This window comes from Phoenix dactylifera, chromosome 16 (assembly GCF_009389715.1).
Source record: "Phoenix dactylifera cultivar Barhee BC4 chromosome 16, palm_55x_up_171113_PBpolish2nd_filt_p, whole genome shotgun sequence".
Lineage (NCBI taxonomy): Eukaryota > Viridiplantae > Streptophyta > Magnoliopsida > Arecales > Arecaceae > Phoenix > Phoenix dactylifera.
Genome location: NC_052407.1, coordinates 903,044 through 927,521, shown reverse-complemented (window position 1 = coordinate 927,521; position 24,478 = coordinate 903,044). Strand labels below are relative to the sequence as shown.

Here is a 24,478-nt window from a genome sequence, read left to right as displayed (position 1 = left end):
GTAGCAAGTAATATAATAATGATCATTAAGATAATAGTAAGGAGAGACATGGTAAGATTCATCGATTGCAGGAGAATAGAAGGATACAAAGTGATTGAGAAAGATAGATTGAATGTTTGAGAATGCGATAAGCGCTATTGTCGGTCAGATCTTTATTCTAGAGAGAAAGAAAAGAAACAGATATATTGGAGAGACTTAGAAACTTTGTCTATGTTGATTTGACATCAATTATGCATGAATCTATAGAATCTTGAACGAAACCTTGTCTTCTTACCATGCAGAAAAATAGTTTTTCAGAGCAGAAACTTCATTCTTTTGGAAGGTTTTTGCGTCAGCAACTTTGTGGTGGTAACTGATGGTTCCCTGTATGAGCATTGTCCCCTAAATAATCTCTCCTAAGTAGATGATTCTAATAATAGACTATCTGCACATGTTTTCTTATATGAGCGAGAAGTAGTCCATTGTAGTTTCTTCAAGTGTCAATAGATAAACAAGTTAATAAATCTTTGTTGTTATATCATTATTTAGCACTTAGTTAATGAACACTTGGCCAATTTCAGATGTAAATAGATGCCCCAGGGAAATGCAATGGTAACTCAAATTTCTCACCAGCCAAAAATTACTCAACTCATTGACACCTCAAGAAATGCTTTATTAACTCAAAAATCTAATTGAAGAAAATCACTCGGTTGATGTGCTGTAATTTTATAATCTTGTTGAACTAGCATCACGAAATGTGAAATGAAGCAAAATGAAAGGTGGAAATCAATCGAGTGATTTTTTTTTATAAGTGAGATTTTTGTGTAACTATAGAATTGCTTGAATTTTTAGTTTACTAAATATTAAAACTATTGCCTAAACTTCTTCCTGATGTTTGATGAATTGTCTGATGTCAAAATATTGATATCTGAATCGTTTGACATCGCCCAAAGGTACTTGGATATCTTGCTCTTTCAAATTATTTCTTCGACCTGTAGTCTCCAGTAACATGAATTGAATTCTCCATTAATTACAATATTAATAGCTCATCGAGATGGCACGCTTAGTGGTTGAACTAGCATCTGAGAGGATGATAGTCTCAGAAAGGAAAGGAGAATTAGAAGGAAATTTCATTTTAGGAGAGGCGACATGTTATTGCTGTACCAGTCACTAGACCAAGAACTGCTACCAACTGTTCCTATATTACAAATGATAGAGCACTGCTACTTGGATCATTTCATGGGATAGCTGATGTGCCATGCTGTTTTTGTGCTTATTTTATGGGATAATTTCCATGTGATCTTTTTTGGTTTTCTTATTGCAGTCTAAAATTTCAGCTGTTGTGATCTAGTTAGGATGTGGGTTTGTAAACAAGGGGCAATTGGCCTTGCCACAGGAGAGATGGATCATAACACCCAAAGTCAGGAGTTTGGTTGGCCCAGTGGCCCAACAAGCCCCTCTCATCCAGTCATCCTCCAAAGAGGATCGGACCGGTTTAGAGCAATTTAGTGGGCCGGCCGCGTAGGAACTTGACCTCACTATCTCAGACTCGGTTGGGCCGGGCCAAGATTCCAATGGTCAGGTAGGCTACAAAGGGACAAGTAATAACAAGCTACCATTGGTTAGTCTGCAAAATCCTCCTCCCCCCCTATTATGACCACCCGACCCTGCCACACTAACAAACACGACATGTGCCGCCCTGATCCGGGGCATAGGGATGATGATGAGGGATGGAGTAGCCTTCCAAGCCAAACATATATTCAGAGAAGCCAATAGGGCGACCGACTGGCTGCTTATGCGGCTCACCACTCAGGGTACATCTTTTATTCATAAGAGGGGGATTTGCCACAGGCACTCCGCGAGTTAGTGTTTTTTGACTTTATTAGATGTAATCGTACACGTATTGTATGAAAAATCCGCTTCAAAAAAAAAAAAAGAAAAAGTTAGGTGCCATGCCACGATCTCCTCTCCTTCACCTGCAATTGCTACCACGACAGTGCTACGCTTGCCTTTTAGCAGGAGAGTTTTCAGGTTCCAACATGAGGGTTGTAAGTGACTGTTTGTGATTTTTCCAAAAAGAATACGTTGTCGAAATGCATGGCATGGCTAAGCTCAAATGTCAACAAGACTGGGTAATTTATTTTATGATTTGGAAGGGGTCTCGGTGAGTCGCTTTTCTAGAGGGACACTCATATATAAAGAACGGAAATCTCAAACGTTATTTTAAAAGGTAACCTGATGGTAACATTTTTAAAATATAGATATTTCCTCAAACTCTAAAGCTTCCTGCCAAGGGAAATGAAGCTATAATTGACAGCTTGTATATATCCTCACTAGGAATCTGGTTGTGCCCCCATTGGGTAGACCCGTCATTATATCCTCTCTCCATCTATTGGTCCTTGATTTGTAGGAGTTCCCTCTCTAGGAATCTCTAGATTTATTCATTCATATCCTCGTTGCCTCTCACCATCATTTTCGTCGTGATGCAATTTCTATATTCTGATGTCGCATCATTGACGAGTCATGCATTAATGTCGTCAAGCCAATGCGATAAGGATTGACAAACCCAACCACGTGCATAAGCGTTATCTTGATGCCCATCTACCTACAGAATCGAATGGTCATGAGTATCAGCATGTGCGATCATTCGATGGACGCCATGTACGACATAGTTTTCCGTACCGAGGGTGGGTTGGCGCTAACTTCTTCTTTCCTTCCTTCTTTCTTTCTTTTTTTCTCTCCCTCTTATTCTTTTTATTACAGTCTCACAATACACGGCCACAGACACACCCAATAAAACCTGAAAACAAAATATTACGAAGAGCTCTGGGCAGCTCTCCCTCCTGCGTCCCCAAAGTATCGCCTATTGAACTAGCCGCGTAAGAGGCCATCCAATTCGCGGCCCTATTGGCCTTTCTATAAACATGCTTGGCCAGGAAGGTCTCTTCATCCCTATCTATAGCCCCAATGTCTTGGAGTAGGGGGTGGTCCCCTCCGACACCCTCGGACTCTCGTGGATCCACCCAATAATGGTAGCCGAGTTACCCTCTATAATAATGAAGCTGGCCTGCAACACTCGCCGCGCATATCGAATACCCTCCCATGTAGCCCTCAGCTCAGCACTAGGAATCAAGGTCTCCGCTAGCTGACAGCCACCAGTTGCCACCACGCGTGTACTTGGGTCCCTAATCACGAACTCGGCGCCCCCTTTACTCCCTCCATCCTGTATCGACCCATCAAAGTTAACCTTGAGGAAGCTCGAGGGTGGACGCTCTCAGGTGAAAAATACCAAACGAGCCGCTACCCGAGGGGAATGAGAGTTCTAAATATTCCGAACTATCAAAGGTCCATCTAACGAGGTTCCACGATCAAGCTTCTCTGCTTGTATCCGCGCATGTTCCACCACAAACCTCGGCGACATACGACGTTCGCCAAAGATCTTAGCATTTCTGGCCAACCAAATTTGATAAGCGATGCATGTAGCTCCAATAGCGATGAGGCACAGCTGGAGGCTGCCAAACCAGCTTTGGATAACCCATATGAATTGATCCCTCAATCTCCAGACATCTTGTGGAATTCCTACTAGAGATCAGGTCGCCCTCTCCCACTCACACTGTAACAACACATGCTTAGCTGTCTCATCAGCCCCGCACATCAAGCGTTGGCGAAAATCCTCACCCCGCGCTTCTTTTTTTCTCTGATATATGGGTGGACCAACGCCCTCCTTTTCCCTTCAAAAGATAAAAATTCCCGGCCAAAAGTTCGCTCGTGTGTATCAAGAAAATTGACGCGTACATCAATAATTCCGCACAGATTCTTGCACATCAGTTGCTCACCAACCAAGTTCCTTCCTTTCCAAATGTTAATTACTTCGGCAATTATTATGTGGGAATCAAAACATTAGCATTCACAGCAATGTAAAATTAATAATACTTGGAATTCTAAATGCAGCTTGACCGGAGAATCAAACATTATATGCAGGTATCGCTCTTTGGTGTTCGATCTCAGCTGAAATGGAAAATAGATGATAATGATAAATTAAATGTCGAAATTTCAAAATAGATATTGGAGAGGGATGCTGCGATATTCAAGATTGTGATAAAATGGAAAATAGAGATTTAGAGAATAAGGTTGTTAGAGATGGACAAAGACAAAGGTAGGTTAAGTTTGTCAGAGGGGGTTGGGGGTTGAGGAAAAGCGGGGGAGGGGGGATGAAAGAAAATTTGGAGTGTTAATAGATTTTATCAAGTACAAATTTCAATGCAGGTGAGAGAATATGTCACAATTTTTCTTTTTTGAAAATACTCATAATAAGTTTCTATAACAAAATTATTTTTTAAGAATCCAATAAAATGTCACCGGCGAGCAAATAAGACATATCCAAAATGTTCTCAAATTTTTTTTAATATAGTAGATATAATGTGAAGGTGACGGAATCACTTTAGGAGATGATAATCCTAAGATGATGTGAGTGAAGGTGATGAAATCACTATATTTGGTTGCACTATGGCGATCTTGCGTATGTGACATTAATCTCGAATCATTCTTGCTTCTTAAATCACTGCCCAACAAAGTGACAAAAAACTCGTCCTTGTAGTTGAGTATCTAAGATCATCTCATAGCAGTGACCTTAGGTTTGAAATTTGGAGACAAAAATATCCCTTAATCTTATAAAAAAAATTAGTATATTAATATGTCATTAATATATTATATTAATATTATATACACTATATTATATTGATATTACATATATAGTATTTATGATATATTATTAATCATATTATTATTCAATTGTACTTTTAAATTATAATAGAAATATATTATTATACTTTATATTTATATCATGAAATTATTTAATATGTTACCTTTATTTGCCTTATTTTCTTATCAAAATATATACTATTATTAAAATAATAATATGTTATTAGTATAAATGAAAGTATTAATTCTATAATAACAAAAAATATACTTTTATAGAATATATTAGGGATAATTTTAATATTGTATGGTTAATAATTTTGGATTCTTTTGGAATATCAAATAAGTTCCTTGTGGAGACCAATCTTAGTTATTGGAACATTACATACCAACACAGTGACCTTAGATTATGTTGAGATAAGAATCGGCAATGATCTAAGATCACGTTAGTAATTCCATTTAGATCAACAACCGCCACCTTAAGGTGCTTGGATGTATGCTTGTTGAATGTTTCAACCAAGTCTATCCCTCTACTACAAATTTATGATATCACAAGAAAAATAAGATTGAAGAAACAAATTAAGTAGCCAAGCTGGAAGGAAGTTAACTATCAAATATCCAGAAACAATCTGAAAGAGTATTTGAAACCTAAGAAATTGCCCATGATTGAAATTCTAATGGATTACCTTGAGATAAATTACTGTAGACCAGGAGTATGACTGGGGTCTTGGACTCCACTGCTTCATCTGCTAACCTTTAGACAAGTCCGGGTACAAACCCTAATGGTAGCTTCTAAGACCTCAACTGCAACTCCTCTTGGCTCCGCAAGGTGTGAGAGTCTGGCCGATAGCCAAACAGAACAGTTTTGCTAAAATCCCTCGATTCGTTGAGGGTTCCATCGATCATATGCTCCTTATTTGGAGAACACTGTAACAATAATTCCATGACGATTCAAGAAAAGTTGAACACTTCAAGTGAAAAATCGAGAATGATTTAAAGATTTTTCAATGTTTCGGAGAACACTAACTAATTCTACGAGTTCCTTTAGGGCTCCTTTGGCTCGCGGGAAGCATTTTCCCTCGTAGGAATATAATTCCCGAGAAACAAATTCCTAGGAAGAGGATGCCTAGGAAAGTACTTTTGGCATATTTGGTTGACCATGGAAAAGTGACAAATTTTCAAATTGCTTATGTTTGGTTGGTCATCCACTTTCCTAGGAAAGTTATGTATAATTCCTATTATGCCCTTAATAAAAATTAGGTTTTTAATGCCTCTTTAATACTTCTTTAATGCTAAATGGCCAATTTGGAAAAAAGCAAAAATGGAGTGATTCCCGTCTCATGGGAAAGTAGCTTTGCCATGTTTCTCATGGGAAAGACTTTCCCATGAAATGTAGGAATTATATTTCCATGGGAATACAACTTTTTCATCTCTCTCCTTTGAAAACTCCAACCAAACAAGAGACATTTCATTATTTTTTCGTTGACCACACTTTTCCTCCTTCTATTCCCGCGAACCAAACAAGCCCTTAGATCTTTTTAAACCTAACTTGCAAAAATACTACCGTTATAAGCCGGTAACGGCGGCACCAGTCGCAATGAACATTTGGAAAAATGGATATCTTCGCAGGAAAATGAGTCCGCTTTACAGAGTCTCAATCCGCCTCCTCGCATTCCTTATTCCTTCCTTTGTATTCCCCCAAAACCCAAACTTGCCGTGGCCCCCGCTCCCATGCCCTCCTTAAAGAGCTCCGTCGGAAGCAAGGGCGGCAATCTCCACCTCGGCGCCGGCGGCAAGGCCGAGGACGACTTCTTCTACAGCGCGCAAGACGAGCGCTACGGGGCCCTCCGCTCCTCCTGGATCAGCCGACTCCGCCTCCCGCCCCTCCCCCTCCAGCCCGCCAGTCGTCCTCCTCCTACTCCGGCGGCGGCGGCCCCCTATTCTCTCCCGGCGGCTGCCGACCCCCCCTGCACCACCTCTTCCGGTGGCGGAGTCCTCAGACACAAGCACACCATCTCCACCGACGAGTCCTGCACCCTGACCTCCATCTCCAATCTTAATTCCGCCTTCACCGTCCCCCGCTACCTCAATTACATCCCCAAGAAGCCGGCCTCCCGGCTGCCGCCGACCCTGCCCCGGGCCCCCGTCGTCACCGGCTTCGGCCCGTTCCAGGTCAGGACCGGGAGGGCCCTGTCCCGACGAGCTGAGGGGAATCCCGGCGGCGATGGTGGGGAAACGGAGGCTCTTGGAAAGCGGGATTATGGAAAAGATGGCAACTTTGCTTTGTTTCGGAGGAAGGCTCATCTCGGGGAAGAACGAAGAGGAGAAGAGGTGGATGGGGAACGGGGAAAGATTGGATTCTGCAAAGGAAGGCAGAAGAAACCTTTGAATTATGAGGAGATTTGGGATCGGAATACATCGTTCCTTCCACAGAAAAGGGTGCCTGATGGCCCGAATGCGGTTCGCCTGTCGCCAATCTTTCAGTTTCAACCTCGTCTACATCCCGGCTACTTGAATGATAGCAGGGTTAGTGGCCATGGAGATATGGCCAGAGACACAGGGCTATTTGTTCCTCCTCAAGGGGAGGTAGACTCTCACTTTGTGGACAATTATCCTACTTCTTCTTCACAAAAACTAAGTCAGACGAGGCCTGCAAGTAATGAAAATATGTGCTCTCCGTTGGCGAAATCATACTTCCCTCCACGGGATCTGATCAATGAGTCTGCATCTCCGAGCCAGAGGGCTTACGATCAACACTTATCTGTCGATCCATGGCTGGCGAGTTCTTCTGTTCAATGTGTAGCAAGAAGCAGAGGTGAATCCTCAAATTGCTTGGGAGATTAATTATGATATTAGTATGTGTTCTAGTAATGAAATTAACATAGTTCAGTATGGTTTATTAGAATAGCTATCTTTCTTTGCAGGCGTTGTTTATCATGATGGCACTGATGACACTGCTCCAAGTAGAACATTTTGGGTAAGAAAACCTATTTATTACTGTAATCACACTACAATGATATGATATGTCGTTGTGTTGCTTGCCTAAACTTTCTTGTTCTTTCTAATATATAGAAAATCTTACATGAGATGATTGTGATAGTCAATATTTCAGTACCTTTAATCATAATATGGAACTCAGGTAATGCTTGTGCATCAGTATGTTGAGGTCGAAGGCTTTAAGGAACTAGGACTCTATCCAATTAGTCTCCAAAGAGGTGAATGCAAGTGATATCACCCATTTCTCACAAGCTCATTTGAATTGCTTCCTCTACATGAGGAATCGATTGGACCTCATCGTCAGTCTTATTATGATTGATAAGTGTGTGACTCCATCTTCATGATGGTGTATAGTCTCTAAGATGGCACCTTTTTTTCCGTTTCTCTAAGATAGTTGGAACAATGGATGCTGCCTACATCTTATATTGATATTGTTTGATTCTATGAGATTCCATCTACCCTTGTTTTGGAAGAGGAGGTGAAGTTTGGAAGTCATTCTGGGTGTAAGTTGTGGAGGAAGATAAGGAGCAAGCTGCAATTCTAAAATGGCTACAATCCCCAGATGGAAGGGCAGACTGAAGTCACTAAATAGCAGTTTAAGGAACTTGTTCCAATGCGTCAAAGAAAATTGTGGGGAAGCATGAGATATAATCTTACCACATGTAGGATTTGTATTGAAAAGAGGAGTCAGTCAGACCATCACTAGTGTTCTTATTCAAGCTGATTATGGTCTTAAGCTATAACATTCACTGGACCTTGGTTGAATACCATGTAATGCTAGGCTAGTGCCGTATTACCTGGATGCCTCATTTTCCTTTTCGGAATTATGGAGTGCCTATACTTTTGGACATGACATAACTCTCTGCAGCACTTTGGAAAAGGAGTCTCTCTTTTATGTTGGGCTATGTCACGACATTTTGGAATTTCCTGCCAAAAAAAAAACAATTGTCGATGCTTGATTTCTCAACTGCTTTACTGATGAAAAAATACCAGTTTAGATTGTTTAAACATTCCAGTAAAGCATCTCTCATATTTCTTCCTTTTCTTTTATGTTATTATGATGCAAATATAAGATTTCTTTAATCCAAAGTATCATATCCTAATCAATTTTAGTCATCAGCATATTTTTATATAATTGATTTTGCATATTGTATTGTATCAAAGTGTACCATATCATGGGTTTTAGAGATTAAAGTGCTGAACACTTATTTAACTATAAGGGCATCTTAAGCATGTGGGGAAACCACCAGATTTTATCAGCATAACTGTCTGCATCATCGCTAATGGCATAAAAGGCTAGGAATTTTGGAAAAGTGATTTGATGGTGATACATCTTAGTACATAATGCTATACTGTGGGTTCTATTACATACTAATTAAGCTTAAAAAGGTTGATTCTTGCAAGGTCATATGAATATGATGTAACCTAGTATTAATGGCGTCTTTCAAATAAACTTCCTTGTAATCTGAGGCATGACTAAAACTACTTTAGAAGAGATGTCCAATGCAAGTGATGTATTATCCAGTGATAGTTCAAGGAGAGCATGAATTACTGAAAGAGGAGTTGAACTTAGATCTAGAAGTTTATTATCAGATTTTCTTAGAGTCAAATCTCAGCAAATTAATCGCTATCATTGTGGAAGCTTTTACGATAAAATCAATTTGTTGGAGACACTTAACTTGAAGGCTATGATGTTAGTGGGATTTCTATCATTAACAAATCCAACCTGCAGATCTCTAGAGTTATTCCTCACATTGACACCATAGATTTGTCTTTATTATTAGTTAAATTCCCTAACAAACATGCACATGTAATCAACAACTTTATCATTGAAAGTATAGATTTCATAACAGGGGTGAGGCAAGTAAAATATGCCCTTATTTTTATCATTTTCAGGTTAAACAAGTTATTGTCATATTCCTTGGTGAGCTAGAAGTTTGTTCTAGATTCCTTTATAAATATACAAGCATCAAGATACAGATCAAACTTTTGGCATATTTAGTGGTAACCAAGGACTTGGGTATCATGTGCCAATGGTATGCCAATATGTGCTTCCTAGGCTGTGCCAGCGTTGGCACATACGAGCAGATAGCATGCCAAGCGTGCCACAGAGCTGGTGGCCTGTTGTGCCAATGTTGCATGCCAATAAGTCATTGGCATGGTATGCATGTATCCTGTCTTGCTGATGGCACTTAAATCCATGCTTGCTACCACCCAAGTGATAGTGGGGAGCTTTCAATATGCTTTAAATTTTTTTAATTGCTCAAACAGCTTATATAATATCAGTTAGCATTATTTCTTTATGCATTTCTAACTAAAAACACAATAAATGCTTTCTTATGCCAATTGGCTGCCATGCTGTTGCTTTTATTATTATTATTATTATCAATTTCTAGTTTGTCGCATGCAATGCATTTCAGCCTTGCAGACAATAACCATGGTTACTTTCTCCTGCCGTCATTCTCTCTGTTTCTTTCAGGAACCTCATATCTTGCATCACAATACAGCACCACGCCACCTTGAAAGACATGCTCCTGCTCACATGAGTGAGCCAGAGGAACCTTTTTCATTTTGGAACATGGGAAGATCTAAGAGAAAGAACACTGTTTCCTCAGTCTCTCCAACAATTGCTTCGACTAGCAATCTTAGCGGGAAACAAAATCCAAATATTAACTTTCTTCCTTCAAAGTCTAGGAAGCTGAGCTGCGAAGATTAGAGGGTCAGTGTCCTGTCAAATGATCTGCTGAATTTCAGAAGCCATAGGTGGGAAGATGATATACAGCAGCCGAACATACTGAAGCAGATAATCAGTGTTATTAAGGTCATTAAGTTAAGAACATGGGGATGATGGCCAAGCCATTGGGTTTAGATGAAATTTTCACCTCAAGCACCCCATTCCACCTATGAGTTATTGCAGCCTGTCGTTCAATATTTGTAAGCAGCAGTAGCTGTTGTTTTCAAGCATTCAACAGAAAATTTAACATATGTACTTTTTAATGATTATGCAAATTACTGCATCTTTGCCTTAACTTTTCTTACAATTCTCGGACCATTGAATAGTATATCCTGCAAAGTGAACTGTCAAAGTAGCAATTTGACCTCTAATTCTCTTTCTAATAACATTTATTTTGGAATTAGAGTATCCTACATGCAAGCGTATATGATCAAATTTATGTAGCGATGTGTGCTACATTTATGTTGGTGACACTCCATTCAGCCTATTTCCATTTCCCTAGATCCGTGGCCAGCCCTGTAATTTGATGTCAGATCAGTGATACCTCCACAAGAAAGCGTCGTTTGTAAGATCTCTGTTTTGATTGGTTGCACGAATGAATGTATTAGCTTTGATTTAAGAATAAATGAAAACTTATAATTCCTTGCTAGTTATTGATAAGGGCAAAAGAAATAAGCCATACTGGCATGCACAGATAATACAATAATAGGAATAGGCTAAATGAAACAAAAATTAGGCAGGAGAGTTATAACCTTGTAGCTTTGACTCGATTGTTGATGCAAGTCTGGGAAGGATAACCTGACTGCTAACCACTGCCGAGCATATCAGAGAATAGGACTGCTGTAGGAGAATTTTAATTTTGATTTGCTAGAAGCAATAAAATACAGGGTTTTGGATGGGAGGCAGAGATGACAAAGATCATTAACCAAACATTCCATAGGTTGGAGTTTTTAAATGACCTGTTATGTGTTTATAGTTTTTAAAGGATCTATAGTGTACTAGCACTGCAATTAAGAGAGAATGAATGGTAGCAGATAACTTTAATATCGACTACTTAATATAGATGAGATTAGGGACAGGTTGTTGCAGCCAAGATGCTCAAAGAATAAGTTGTCATGTTAAGAATTATTCAGTCTTTTATAGGTGTTCAGCATTTAGTAAAGGCATAGCCTTTTGACCAATACAGGAGGGGAAAAGGATTCGAGCTGGGATTCTTTTTTTTCCTCTTTTTTGGTGGATAAGTGTATGATAACTAACAGTTAGTTACTTGATACTGTGTATTAAGTAGTACATCACCTGATGCTGAGAATATCTAACTAAGAAAATTGAATTTGAAGTCGAGATGAATAACCTTTTCTTCATGGAATAATTTATCAATTATGGGATTCACCTGTTTGAAGAAGTGGGTGATTTGCATTGGCTTGAGAATTTTGAAGCTTGGCATGAAATCGCCCTGTTGTTGCACCCACTAATGGTTGTTAAACAATCCTGAAGCCAGCAGATACTCTAGTTGGGCCTACTTCCACCAGTAGATCATTGAATCTGTGTCTGTCTTGATGATGCTCTTGCAAGCAATTAGCAATCCATCTATCTGCACAACCACCTCTGGAGAATCATTTGCGTTCTTTGAGAAAAAAATAATTTTTTGTGGCTTCTAGAATGACATGTTTGCCATAATCTGAGGAAGACTTCTGTTTTGGCAACTACATCGAAGTCCAATTTCACGCAACATAACTTTGAGTTGCAGAGTTCTGGTCTAGACCTTGATTTATTTTAGCACTTTCGAAAACCTCTCATGACAAAAGAGTCCAAAGTTGAGTATTTTCAGCTAGATCTCCCGTTCCTGTAATCCTGTGTCCATCTTTTCCAGGAACGGCAATCTGTTATCCACTGAGAGACATACTTTATTCTATCAAAATGTTTTTTTTATGCCCAAGAGCTTTAGTAGTTGATCGTAGGAATTTAATAATCTAATTGGATTCCATCAACACCAGGAAGTCTTGTTGAGATAATGAGCATTGGATGGTGACATGACCCACTTTTTTGTACGCTCCAGGAATTTGTCCAATAGTCACAAATGATGCCTCCACAGGTTGACATCCGATCCAACCTAGTAGTAAGCGATCCGCCATGTTATTATTTCTCCACCGTCTTCCCGCGTCGAAAAATCGGTTTTGTATTGTAGACAGATTGGATCCAAAAATGGAATATAATGGGCATTTAAATGGGATCAGGATGGAAAAAAATCGGAAGGAATGGCGTGCTTGGCAGCTGGCTGGTGGGGGTGAAGGTGGTGCGATGAAAAAAAAAAAAAAAAGAAAAAAGAAAGAAAAAAAAAAAAAGAAGGAAAGGGCTCTAGAAAAGACTTTAGCATAATCAAATTAGAGAGTCATGATTTAGAAAGACTTATCTGCCAAATATGAGAAAAATCTTGTCTTAAAAATACTCCATCCCCCGAGAGCTCTTGCACATCCATGTATCTCATACTCATATTTTGCGTTCTTTTTCTCACTCAAAATTAGCATTCGCCATATCGAGCTAAATCCGATGATACATCCTGCACTTCATTATACTGATTCAGTACTAGTACTCGGTACAAAACCATTCGATACATCGAAAAGATGCCATACACTATACAATATCGATACAGTACTAATATAGCATCAGTATAAAATTCAATATCAAAATGGTGTATCCTAGTCAAAGTTCTTTTACTAAACCCTCCATAGTATCACTTTTCTCTCACACACCCTCTCTGCAAAATATCCTTTTTCCCCTTCATAATTTAAAAGTTTAAAATTTAATATCAGAAATGGTTAGTATCTATAAAAAAAAATTTACCAAACCTTAAATAGATTAACAACCCTGCACGAGCCCACCCACCTCAATTATTAGGTTCTCTTGCTGACGTGGAAGTGGACCTTGAGCCAAGTTTCTTAAAAGAAATAATAGAAGTGCACATGGCTACAGTCGGATTCCCACCTGCTCCCATTGTGCGAGGAATTATGAAATGGACCCAATAGTGGACCAGTCCAACAGTTACTCACTACCTTACCTCCCTTACATATAAACAATTCAAGATCGAAATAAGAACTAGAATTCATCCTATCAACCATCTTCCACCTGCCTTCGGATTTGGACTGGTTTTTTGGATCTGGTCCATCTAATAAATAATAATTCCTCCTCTCCCCCGTTAATGAAACAAAAAGGCTGGCGGGCGGAGGGAGAGAAAGAGGACAGAGTGAGAGAGAGTTGAGAAGAGAATTGTCGGCAATGGCAGGAGAGAAGGCCCAGGAAATGGAGAAATTAGAGAACGGCAGAGCAGCGGAGCCAGTAATCAAGTACAGGGGATGGAAAGTGATGCCATATGTCATAGGTATCCAGTACTGCATACTCTCTAAACACTTAGCTTTGATTCCTTTTTTTTTTTTTTTTCTTCCTTCAGTAGCTGCTTTCTCTTGTTCATCAATTGATCGAAATGAGGTGGAAAATATATGAGAGCAGGAAATGAGACATTCGAGAAGCTGGGGACCATCGGCACGTCGGCGAACCTACTGGTCTACCTCACCACCGTCTTCCACATGAACAGCGTCACTGCGGCCACCACCCTCAATATCTTCAATGGAACTACTAATTTAACTCCCCTTCTTGGGGCTTTCCTCTCAGACACTTACTTCGGCCGTTACACCACTTTGGCGTTTGCTACTATTTCTTCCTTACTGGTACTTCGCTCTAATCCGTCTCTCTCTCTTTCTCTCCCTCCGTGTGTGTTTTGTTTTGTTTTTCTTTTGGTAATTGATAGAATTCTGCCCCTTTTCCTTCATTTTTGTGAACATATTGATGCTTAGTTCCTTCAAGCTACGTGTACATGTAGCTGTTAATAAACTATGCCTACATACATCGTAATCTCCCCTTAGATCCATGAGGCTTGCATTGCGGAGAAGTTTCTTAATCTACGTCAATTAGCACGCTCGGCAAACCTTTTTAAAAAACAACTTGAGCTTTATAAGCTATATTTAATGCTTCTAGATATATAGCTAGTCACACTTGCAGCTTCCTAAAGGTATATACATCTAGGCTTGGATTACTAAGATAATACTCATCTGGCTTCAGCTGAAGCCTTGGTTGAACACCTCAATTGTGTGAATGGTGACCAAACCACAGCCTAGGTACTCCAAGCCTTGCTCGTTCCCTTCACCTTAGAAGCTGCAGAAACTGAGCATGTGAGTCATCTATATTCAAATATATACTCTATTGGATCTTGTGCTCATGTTCTACTTTCCATGAATGCCATCCATCCTCTCTTGGGTTTACTTTTTTATTTTTTTATAGCAAAACGGTCTCTTGGGTTGTTAGGACTAAACAATTAAATGAGCAATATATTTCTGTCACGTCCCTTAATTAGAACATAAGTATGTATAGGACAAAACAATAAATAGCATCATTATAAGTTGATGTTAGAGATTTTGACACATGCGAGTGTAGTATGAATGATTAATTATTATCTTCTAATCTAATTTAAGTTTTTGATAACATATAATTTACTGAATATATCTCTAATTTTGCTTGGTGTATTTAACTTGTTCTTCTCTCTATTCCAAAGCAACAACCACAATAACAAAAAACTTAGTCGAACCAAATCTAAAATGACTGGACCTGCAAGAATTAATTGCTAAATCTTTCTATATATTTATCTAAAGATGGAAGCAATCACAACATAAAGGAGATGGAGATAATGACCAAGAAAAAATAATGGAGAAATCATGTTATTTAACAAAGTTATTTATTGTAGGGCATGGTGATCCTTACCTTGACTGCTGCAATTTCCAAGCTGCACCCTCCTCAATGCTTGCAAGGCGAATCATGCTCGGGTCCCTCGGCAGCCCAGCTTGCAGTGCTCCTTTCTAGCTTTATGTTCCTGGTAATCGGCGCCGGAGGAATTCGGCCATGCAACCTACCGTTCGGCGCCGACCAGTTCGACCCCCATACGGAGTCTGGAAGGAGAGGCATCGACAGCTTCTTCAATTGGTACTACTTCAGCTTTACGATGGCCATGATGGTCGCCTCCACGTTCATCATCTACGTCCAGAGCAACGTGAGCTGGGCACTGGGCCTGGGCATCCCCACCATCCTCATGTTCTTCTCCTGCGTCCTCTTCTTTCTGGGGACCAGGCTCTACGTCAAGGTAAGGCCTGAGGGAAGCCCTTTCACCAGCATTGTTCAAGTCTTGATAGCAGCATTTAGAAAACGAGGGCTGGAGCTACCTGCTGACCCCAAGATATCCCTCTTCAACCCTCCTCATCTTAGTTCTCTCGTCACCAAGCTTCCCCACACCGACCAATTTAGGTAAACATAATTATCGATCTACCTCTTCTTTAATTTTGTCTATGCGCAGACATCATGCACACATGTAATTCAGATGTTTACAGATATTTGTTAAAACAAAAAAAATAAATAAATGCTAAGAGAGGCAAAAGCCACCCAAGACTTTATTAAAAGAATTGGTAATTACAGAGAGAATGAGTTATAGGAAGTAGAGAGTCTGCTAGATCGGAACTGTAGGTCCCAGCTGTAACTAAACAAACCCATGAGAAAGCAAAGAAGATAGCAATTTGTTAGAATAAAAACAAAAAGATAGAATTGTGTTATTTTTTGAAGAGCAGACTAACTCCAAAATACCTTTTGTTCCGTCAAGCTTTTGTTGAGGAACATTCTAGAGTTATGCATTATCTTGCAAAACCCTTTTTCTTCCGTCGAGCTTTTATTGAGGAACATCCTAGAGTTCTTTTAATTCCTCCCAGCAACACTACACAATTGCTACCACCAGCATAAGAAAAGCTTATTCTGCTGAGGAGTTTCTTCCATTTCGCTCAACCCAGCAACACTATATAGTTCCTTGATATTTGTAAAATTATTATGAGGTGGATCGGTTGTCATATTTGAATGAGTTTTAGGCTACAGTGAGCCTCATTGATCTTGTTGCACTTTTTACCCTTTTAATCGCTACCTTATGCAGCGTTTTATGGTGTCAGGTTTCTTGACAAGGCTGCAATCGTAACTCCTGCAGACGAAATCAAGCCAAATGGCTATGCTGCAAATCTGTGGAGATTATGCAGTATCCAACAAGTTGAAGAGGTAAAATGTCTCGCAAGAATCATTCCCATATGGTCTACAGGCATCATCTTCTACCTTGCAATCGTCCAAGAAACAACTTATGTGATCTTTCAAGCCCTTCAAGCTGATAGGCATTTTGGGAGGAGCAAATTTCAAATACCAGCCGCTTCTATCACTGTATTTGCCATGCTAGCCTTAACAATTTGGGTACCTATTTACGACCGCATTTTAGTCCCACGACTTCGAAGAATTACTGGGAGAGAAGGGGGCTTGACGCTACTGCAAAGGATGGGAGTTGGAATCATTCTCTCCATAGTCGCTATGATCATCTCTGGATTTGTCGAAGAACGGAGGAGGAGTTACGCCCTTCGTCGGCCGATCCTTGGGAGTACATTGCCCGGCGCCGGTGCCATCTCATCCATGTCTAGCTTTTGGTTGGTGCCTCAGCTTGTGCTTTTGGGTCTTGCTGAGGCTTTTAATTTGATCAGTCAAATTGAGTTTTACTACAAGGAATTTCCTGAGAACATGAGAAGTGTTGCTGGGGGTCTGCTCTTAAGTGGTATTGCATGCGCTAATTACTTGAGCGGTTTCATGGTGACATTAGTTCATCGAGTAACTGGTCACAATGGGAAAGAAAATTGGTTAGCCGGGGATCTAAACAAGGGAAGATTGGACTATTTTTACTTCTTGATTGCTATAATTGGAGTTCTCAACTTCATGGTTTTCATTGTTTGTGCCAAGTGGTACAGATACAAAGGCCTAGAAGAAGTCTCGGAGATTGCCTTGGAGAAAGCCAAATTAAAACCTTCTCCTGCTTCAATGAACACTTAGAGATGAAGATTATTTTTGTTGTTATACTGTATTTTAATCGTTACAACTTTGGTAAGGACATAAATGAAACGGACCGACGGGGCTTCTTTTAAATTCTTTTATGCACATTTGTATGGTAGCTAGCCATGCTCTGTTGCATTCCTTGTACGTGTTTTGAAGGTCAGAAGAACATTTTATGGAATGGTCATTAAACCCATCTTGCAAAATGTTAGTTTTTTTTTTTGTAATGTTAGCAAGCCATTCATATGTTTCCTTGTAATTTTCCGGATATTTTTTTTTTCTTGTGAATGAAGGCAATCTGAAGGGAAAAAACGTATTATTCGGAAATTTTGCTGACAGATATATAGTAACATTCTTTGTTGCCATTCGTAAAACATGTACTCCATAGAGACAGTGGGTGTCCTCCGGGAGAGTCGGGAAGAAGACAGAGCCGGTCTCCTTCGATTCAAACTGGGGAAAGCAGGGCAGTTGGGCCGTTTCGATGGTGAAATCGGGCCAAGCGCTTGGGCCGGGCCTAACACTTCTTTCACTATAATTTAGTGGGACCTAGTCTCTGCTCCATTAATCTCAAAAAAAAAAAAAAAAAAAAAGGAAAAGAGAGACCATTGGGGAAATTGTCGAACCAACTCGGCTGGGAGCAGGGCCGGCTCAACCCGCCTAAGGCTTCGGCTCTCCAATGCATTTATTATAATGAGTTCCAGGATGAGCATTCAAATGCATTGAGGCCTCCAATCCTGTATTTGGGGGCTTCAAATGTTACGTATCTTTATTTATGTTGGAACGTATCTCTTATATAAAGAAATTCATTTACTCTTTCTTTATTTATGTATTGAGGCTTTGAATATATTTATGTTGAGACATTTGAGTTCACGTTAAGCCCCCTAAATGTATTGAGCCGCTAAATCTAAAATGACTATCGCATGATCTAATAGTAGATTCATGTCAAAGGAGGTGAATCTTTTCGCACAAACATGAACACCAAAATATTATGATTTGATTTTTCTTTAAATTCTCTGTTAAGCTGTCGTCGGACCATTCTTAAGGAAAAGCTGCGTCTCTTAAGTCGACCCACGTAAACCGGATCCACAGGGACAGGGAGGACGAAGGGCAACGGATCTCTACTTCCGTCAGCCCTAAGGAGCAACAACAGCGCGCGCGGATAGCCGGGACGAGCATTAGACCAGGCACCATGTAACTGCCGCCTGGGACTGCCTTGTGCCACGCGGCGCCCATGCACCACAACGCCCGCTTTACCGGTCGTTCTTCCACTTATCCCATGCAGCTACTAACGTAACTTAATGCGTACGTATGTTTTAGTCCCAAAAAAAAAGAATCAAAAAAACTTGGCTCTCCCTCCCTCCCTCCCTTCCTCTCTCTCTCTCTAACCAGTTCCTTGATTAATTAATATTAGAAGAGAACGCCATAACTACTGTTAGATATCTTCCAGATCTCTCTCTCTCTCTCTCTCTCTCTCTCTCTCCCCCTCTCCCCAAAGGGAGAGAGGGTCAGGAAAGATGGCGGCAGCCACTGGAGGAGATCTAGAAGCAATGGAAGAATCAGAGAACGGCACAGCAGTGGAGCCTCAAGTCAAGTACAGAGGCTGGAAAGCAATGCCTTATGTCATAGGTACGAGATTCAAATATATGAAGAAACCTTCACTTGGATTGCAGATTGGTTTTAGAGAGTGACAGGAATGGGGAAATGGGAGCAGGGAACGAGACATTCGAGAAGCTTGGGAGCATCGGGATAGCGTCGAATCTGCTGGTCTATCTCACCACCATATTCCACCTGAAGAGCGTCACCGCGGCTACCACCCTCAACGTGTTCAACGGGACTACAAACTTGGCCACCGTTATTGGGGCCTTCATTGCAGATTCAAACTTGGGCCGCTACACCACCTTGGGATTTGCGTGTATTGCTTCCTTGATGGTATGTACTTCCCTCCTATACGCTTGTTTCTTCTTTTAGGTGGTGGATTAGCAAAGTAGCTGCCAGTCCCAATGATCTCCGGCATCGATCCATCATGCAATCCATATATCTCAATATCCTCGCGTTGAACTTGGATAATTCTTTGCTCCATATATTCCAACTTTAGGAAGTTTTTTTTTTTAATACTATTAGCATCATCCCAAAACTAAGAGTTCGGGAATAAGGAAAAGGAAGTTTTTTCTAATGCTTAGTGGATAGTTTGATCATCTAATGCGTATATAACAAGTGAGATATCTATGTGCATGTAATGTTCTGCACGTATCGGTGGTGTGACATGCAGCTTAAGTGGCGCTGGATCATCAAGTCATTCTACAGGCTTTGGATCTAATCCATGCTTAAGATACACAAAAGTAGGAAGCAGGAGTCGACATATGTAGATGTGTCCAGATTTTTTCATTATCCGGGAACTTAATTAGTTATTCCCAAACATTAATTCATCTTGCAACTATCCTCCAAGGGTATAGAAGAAAAGATAATTTGTTTATGATAAATTTCTAGCTTTGAAATTTGAACTCTTGATATGCACTTAAATTTGTATCTCCTATGACACTTTATTTTATTTTTAGTTTTAAATTTTATTTTTTGTACTGAGTTTAAGCTAACCTGTCCATAATTGGCACATGAGCAATAATATGGTAGCTCAGAAAAGTCATGCAAAAGAGTTACTCAGGTATCCTCCACCAATCACTTTGCTTCGTTGCACGGCACAATTCATGACACCGATTCAAAGGAAGCAATTAATAAGCACAAAAATATAATACCCGTCGATTGACTTGTTTTTCTTTCTTCATTTAGGACAGTTAGGTGACTTTTTAAGTTATTAAAGTATCTTTCTTACCAAAAAAAAAAAAAAAAAAAAAAAAAAAAAGTATCTTTCTAAGGGTACACGCGTGCACGCACACACATGCACGCACACTCACACACGCACATTTCGTGTAAGGTGTAAGAAAATAATTTCAAATGTGCAGCCAGACATTGCAGACTAAATAGGTACTCAAGATCTAAAAAAATTGCAGACTAAATGCGCAGTGCCAGGACCAAACTAAATAACAAAAAAATTGGACACTAAATGTGCAGTGGTAGGACCAAATTAAATATACAAGGAGAAGAATAAATTGAACAAGCAACAAATACTCAAAATTTAATTACAGAAGCTAGGTTACAATAAAATTGATCTCTTTGCCCCACTTACTAGATGAAGGATTACAAGAGTAAATTTATACGGATACAATTATGACCCTTCATATATCCTTATATAAATGTACCATTATAATTTAAAAAATATAACTATTAAATAAATTTATAGAACTCTAAGAGTCACATTCATGAACATTAGATTGCTTACTACTAATTAACACTTCTTTACGACATTTTTTTAGCCAAATATTGGAAAAAAATTCCATCCTGTTTTATTTGCCAAAATCTTAGCATCGTAATTGCCTTCCTTAGGGCATGCTCGTCGTCACCCTCACAGCTGCAATCTCTGAATTGCATCCTGCCCCTTGCACCCAAGGCGAACCATGCACGGGCCCAACAACATTGCAGTTGGCCATCCTGCTCGTCGGCTTCGCCTTCCTTGTGATCGGTGCGGGAGGCATTCGGCCGTGCAACTTGTCCTTCGGCGCAGACCAGTTTGATCCCAATACAGGGGCGGGCAAGAAGGGCATCAACAGCTTCTTCAACTGGTACTACTTCACCTTCACCCTAGCCGTGGCAGTCTCCTCCACCATCATCATCTACATCCAGAGCGAAGTCAGCTGGGCCTGGGGCTTTGCCATCCCCACCGTCCTCATGTTCTTGGCTTGCGCCTTCTTCTACTCGGGGTCAAAGATCTACGTGAAGGTGAAGCCGGAGGGGAGTCCCTTTACCAGCATTGCCCAAGTCTTGGTGGTGGCATTTAGAAAGCGAGGGCTGAAGCTGCCCGCGGAACCAGAGAAGTCTCTCTTCAACCCTCCCCATGCCAGCTCTCTCGTCTCCAAGCTTCCGTACACTAACCAGTTCAAGTAAGCATAGTAGAAACCCTCCCTAAGCACATTGGTATAATATTTTATACTATAGATAGATAATACTTGCAATATTATTTCTTCATCTTATAATTATTTCTTATTGGCTTTGTTATTCTGTTGCTTATTTATCCTTTTTTTCTCAGCTAGAGTGAGGATAATAGAAGAGTTGTGCCTTGGTGGGATTCGCTTGTGTCTCGGCCCAAGGTTCTAATAAGCTTGCCAAAAAAAGGCACTTTCTCTCGGAGAGAGGAAATGGATACTAGGTAGTGATCCTTGACTATTTAGATCCCTTTCTACATGAGATAGTTAACAGTGATTTCTGATCTAACTTGGTTAAGCTGCGGGAATCCTGATGAATGGAAGCACAAATGTCTTCCTCTAAAGGGGTTGACCATGGGTACTAACGAAAAGGTTAGCAAAGCCCGAGCCAAACGCCCGACCTGGTTGGGCACCAAACCTATGGGCCTAAAGTCCACGACGGCCTGGATATCCTAAAATTGGTCACTCTGGACCTCGTGTTATAGGTTGGTTTAGGCCCGCCTAAAATTGAGTACATGCAATGGAGCGTGGTGCAAATGTGGGCTAGGCCAAACATGCCTACTTTGTTTTCCTCTGAGGGTAGTGGAAGGTGCTAGCCAGGCAATGGGTTCAGACTGTATCTTTCGCGCGAAAAAAGAATTGATCTTCTTTCGCAACATCAAGCTGAATCATATCTTGTATAGATCTGAATGCACTCCGAATTCTCTCTTTCATCTGTCTACACAGATATGGTATCGGCTTTGGCACGATCCAACCGCGTACATCATTAAAAAAAAGGAGGTGAATCACTCTTTCGCGGGAAAGATACAACCCAAACCCCCCAGGAGACATAGAAATCCAACTGGTAGGCACCAATATTTGTAGTTTTAAATAGACCAGACAATACTATATGGATGATCAGTTAATGGAATGTTAGGACTCTGTTTGCATACTGGTTAGGTGCGGGATAGCATAAGGTTGTCCGGCCAAATATCCAAACAAGACAAAAAAAAGCATGCATAACCTTATCTACAACCGTCTAAAAAGGAAGATAAACAGGTTAAAGTTATTTCAGTGGGAAGTCTAAAGTAACTTTATTGACTTTAGCCTCTGCGGTCCTTATTTTCCCTACCATTTTTATCTTTTTATCTTTTAGTTTCTCTATTACCATTCATTCTCTTTTTGCAAGATGGTAGTGAGCACCAATCAAATAGCTTCTCTGTTTAGCTGGTCAAGGGTTGAGTATCAAAAGCTGAAGTTATTTCAGTGGGAAGTCTAAAGTAACTTTATTGACTTTAGCCTCTCCGGTCTTTATTTTCTCTACCGTTATCATCTTTTTTTTCTTTAGTTTCTTTATTACCATCCATTCTCTTTTTGCAAGGTGGTAGTGAGCACCAATCAAATAGCTAGCAAATAAGTTAATTCTCTGTTTAGCTGGTTAAGGGGTGAGTATATCAATAGCTAAAGTTATCCATGGGTTGGTGTTGAACGCTAGCAACCTAAATTGGATCCTACCCTCACTCCAAGTTCGGCTGAAACTATATGCAGTCCTAGAGCTAAAGCGAAGGAAGAAAAAAATCATACATGTTATGTATCATGTGCTTCATATGCATGCATATATAAGTAAAACCAGCCTCCAATAAGCATAACTATATAAACACATTTCCTGAAGTGTGCCATACATGAAATATTTTGCAATGGGATATCTGAAATGGGGTGTCTTTGCGGTTCATTCATTCTGCATGTAAATGGTTTCCATCTTTTTATAATTTTTAAACCCTCCTGATGTTTAGCAAATCTTTTTCCCCTTCTTTAGTGATATTAAACAAAGTGTTTCTCATTTTTTTCAGAAAAAAAAAATATATATTGCTCACCCTACAATTTATGAAAAGAACTTTGATGATCGCCAGCATAGAACAAATTGTCGATTGCTATAGTTTGATCAAAGGCTTCATTCATTCATGTTGATGAGTGCTAGAGCATACCATTTACAACTAGCGGATATAAATCAAGCATTTTGTAAACAAGTATTGCTCTAACATATCCTTTAATGGTCTTCAGCTTTCTTGACAAGGCTTCGATTGTAAGTCACACAGATGAAGTGGGACCAAATGGCTTTGCTTCAAATCCTTGGAGATTATGTAGCATACAACAAGTTGAAGAGGTGAAATGCGTACTGAGAGTAATTCCCATATGGTCTACGGCGATCATTTACTACGTAGCATTTTCCCAACAAAGTACGTACATAATCCTTCAAGCCCTCCAATCTGATAGGCACCTTTGGAGGGGTGGCTTTGAAATACCTGCTGCTTCTTTCACAATCTTTCCCATGCTCGCCCTCGCAATTTGGATACCTCTTTATGATCGTGTCATAGTCTCAAAGCTCGAAAAGTTTACTGGAAAAGAAGGAGGAATCACATTGCTTCAGAGGATGGGAATTGGAATCATTTTCTCCGTTGTTGCGATGATCATCTCTGCAGTGATTGAAGATCAGAGAAGGAAGTATGCGCTTCGCCTGCCGACCGTCGGGATCATGGCTGGCGGCGGCGGCGGTGCCGCCGTTTCATCCATGTCCAGCCTCTGGTTGATTGCTCCTCTCATGCTTTTGGGCCTCTCGGAGGCTTTTAACATGGTCAGCCAACTTGAATTCTACTACAAACAATTTCCTGAAAACATGAGAAGTGTTGCCGGGTCTCTACTCTTCTGTGGAATCGCAATCGCTAGTTATTTGAGTGGTTTGCTGGTAACAATTGTTCATAACACAACTGGAGCATACGGCAAAGAGAATTGGCTGGCTGAAGACCTTAACAAGGGAAGATTGGACCTCTTTTATATCTTGATTGCTGTGATTGGTGTTATCAACTTCTTTCTTTTCTTAGCCTTCGCCAAGTGGTACAGATACAAGGGCTTGGATGATGGCTCAGACTCCGACTTGGAAAGAGAACAAGTACTTCAATGCTAGAGTCAGATATCCATGGGTAAGCTATGTATCGAATGCTAATGCCATTTGTTACTACAAGTATCATCTATATATGTGATAATTTCTTGTACACTGCCCGTTTTTCTTTCCTTGGTGAAAGGTAAAGCGTTCGAGTCCTATTTCATTTATCAA

At 40.2% G+C, this 24,478-nt stretch overlaps 3 protein-coding genes across 3 annotated transcripts; all 3 read left to right on the top strand.

The window, feature by feature from the left end:
* Nucleotides 1-6,239: 6,239 nt before the first annotated feature.
* On the top strand, nt 6,240-10,747 carry LOC103720097. The gene is made up of 3 exons (XM_008809641.4): nt 6,240-7,492; nt 7,602-7,654; nt 10,154-10,747. The coding sequence occupies exons 1-3, from the start codon at nt 6,409-6,411 to the stop codon at nt 10,388-10,390; spliced, it is 1,374 nt and encodes a 457-aa protein (XP_008807863.2). The 5' UTR covers nt 6,240-6,408; the 3' UTR covers nt 10,391-10,747.
* A 2,748-nt stretch (nt 10,748-13,495) lies between these two features.
* On the top strand, nt 13,496-17,576 carry LOC103720096 (protein NRT1/ PTR FAMILY 2.11-like). The gene is made up of 4 exons (XM_008809640.4): nt 13,496-13,784; nt 13,913-14,130; nt 15,201-15,754; nt 16,441-17,576. Exons 1-4 carry the CDS (start codon nt 13,682-13,684, stop codon nt 17,351-17,353), a joined length of 1,788 nt encoding a protein of 595 aa, XP_008807862.2. The 5' UTR covers nt 13,496-13,681; the 3' UTR covers nt 17,354-17,576.
* Nucleotides 17,577-18,836: 1,260 nt separating this feature from the next.
* Nucleotides 18,837-24,478, top strand: LOC103720095 (protein NRT1/ PTR FAMILY 2.11-like). The gene is made up of 4 exons (XM_008809639.3): nt 18,837-18,979; nt 19,065-19,282; nt 20,792-21,345; nt 23,428-24,478. The coding sequence occupies exons 1-4, from the start codon at nt 18,868-18,870 to the stop codon at nt 24,326-24,328; spliced, it is 1,785 nt and encodes a 594-aa protein (XP_008807861.3). The 5' UTR covers nt 18,837-18,867; the 3' UTR covers nt 24,329-24,478.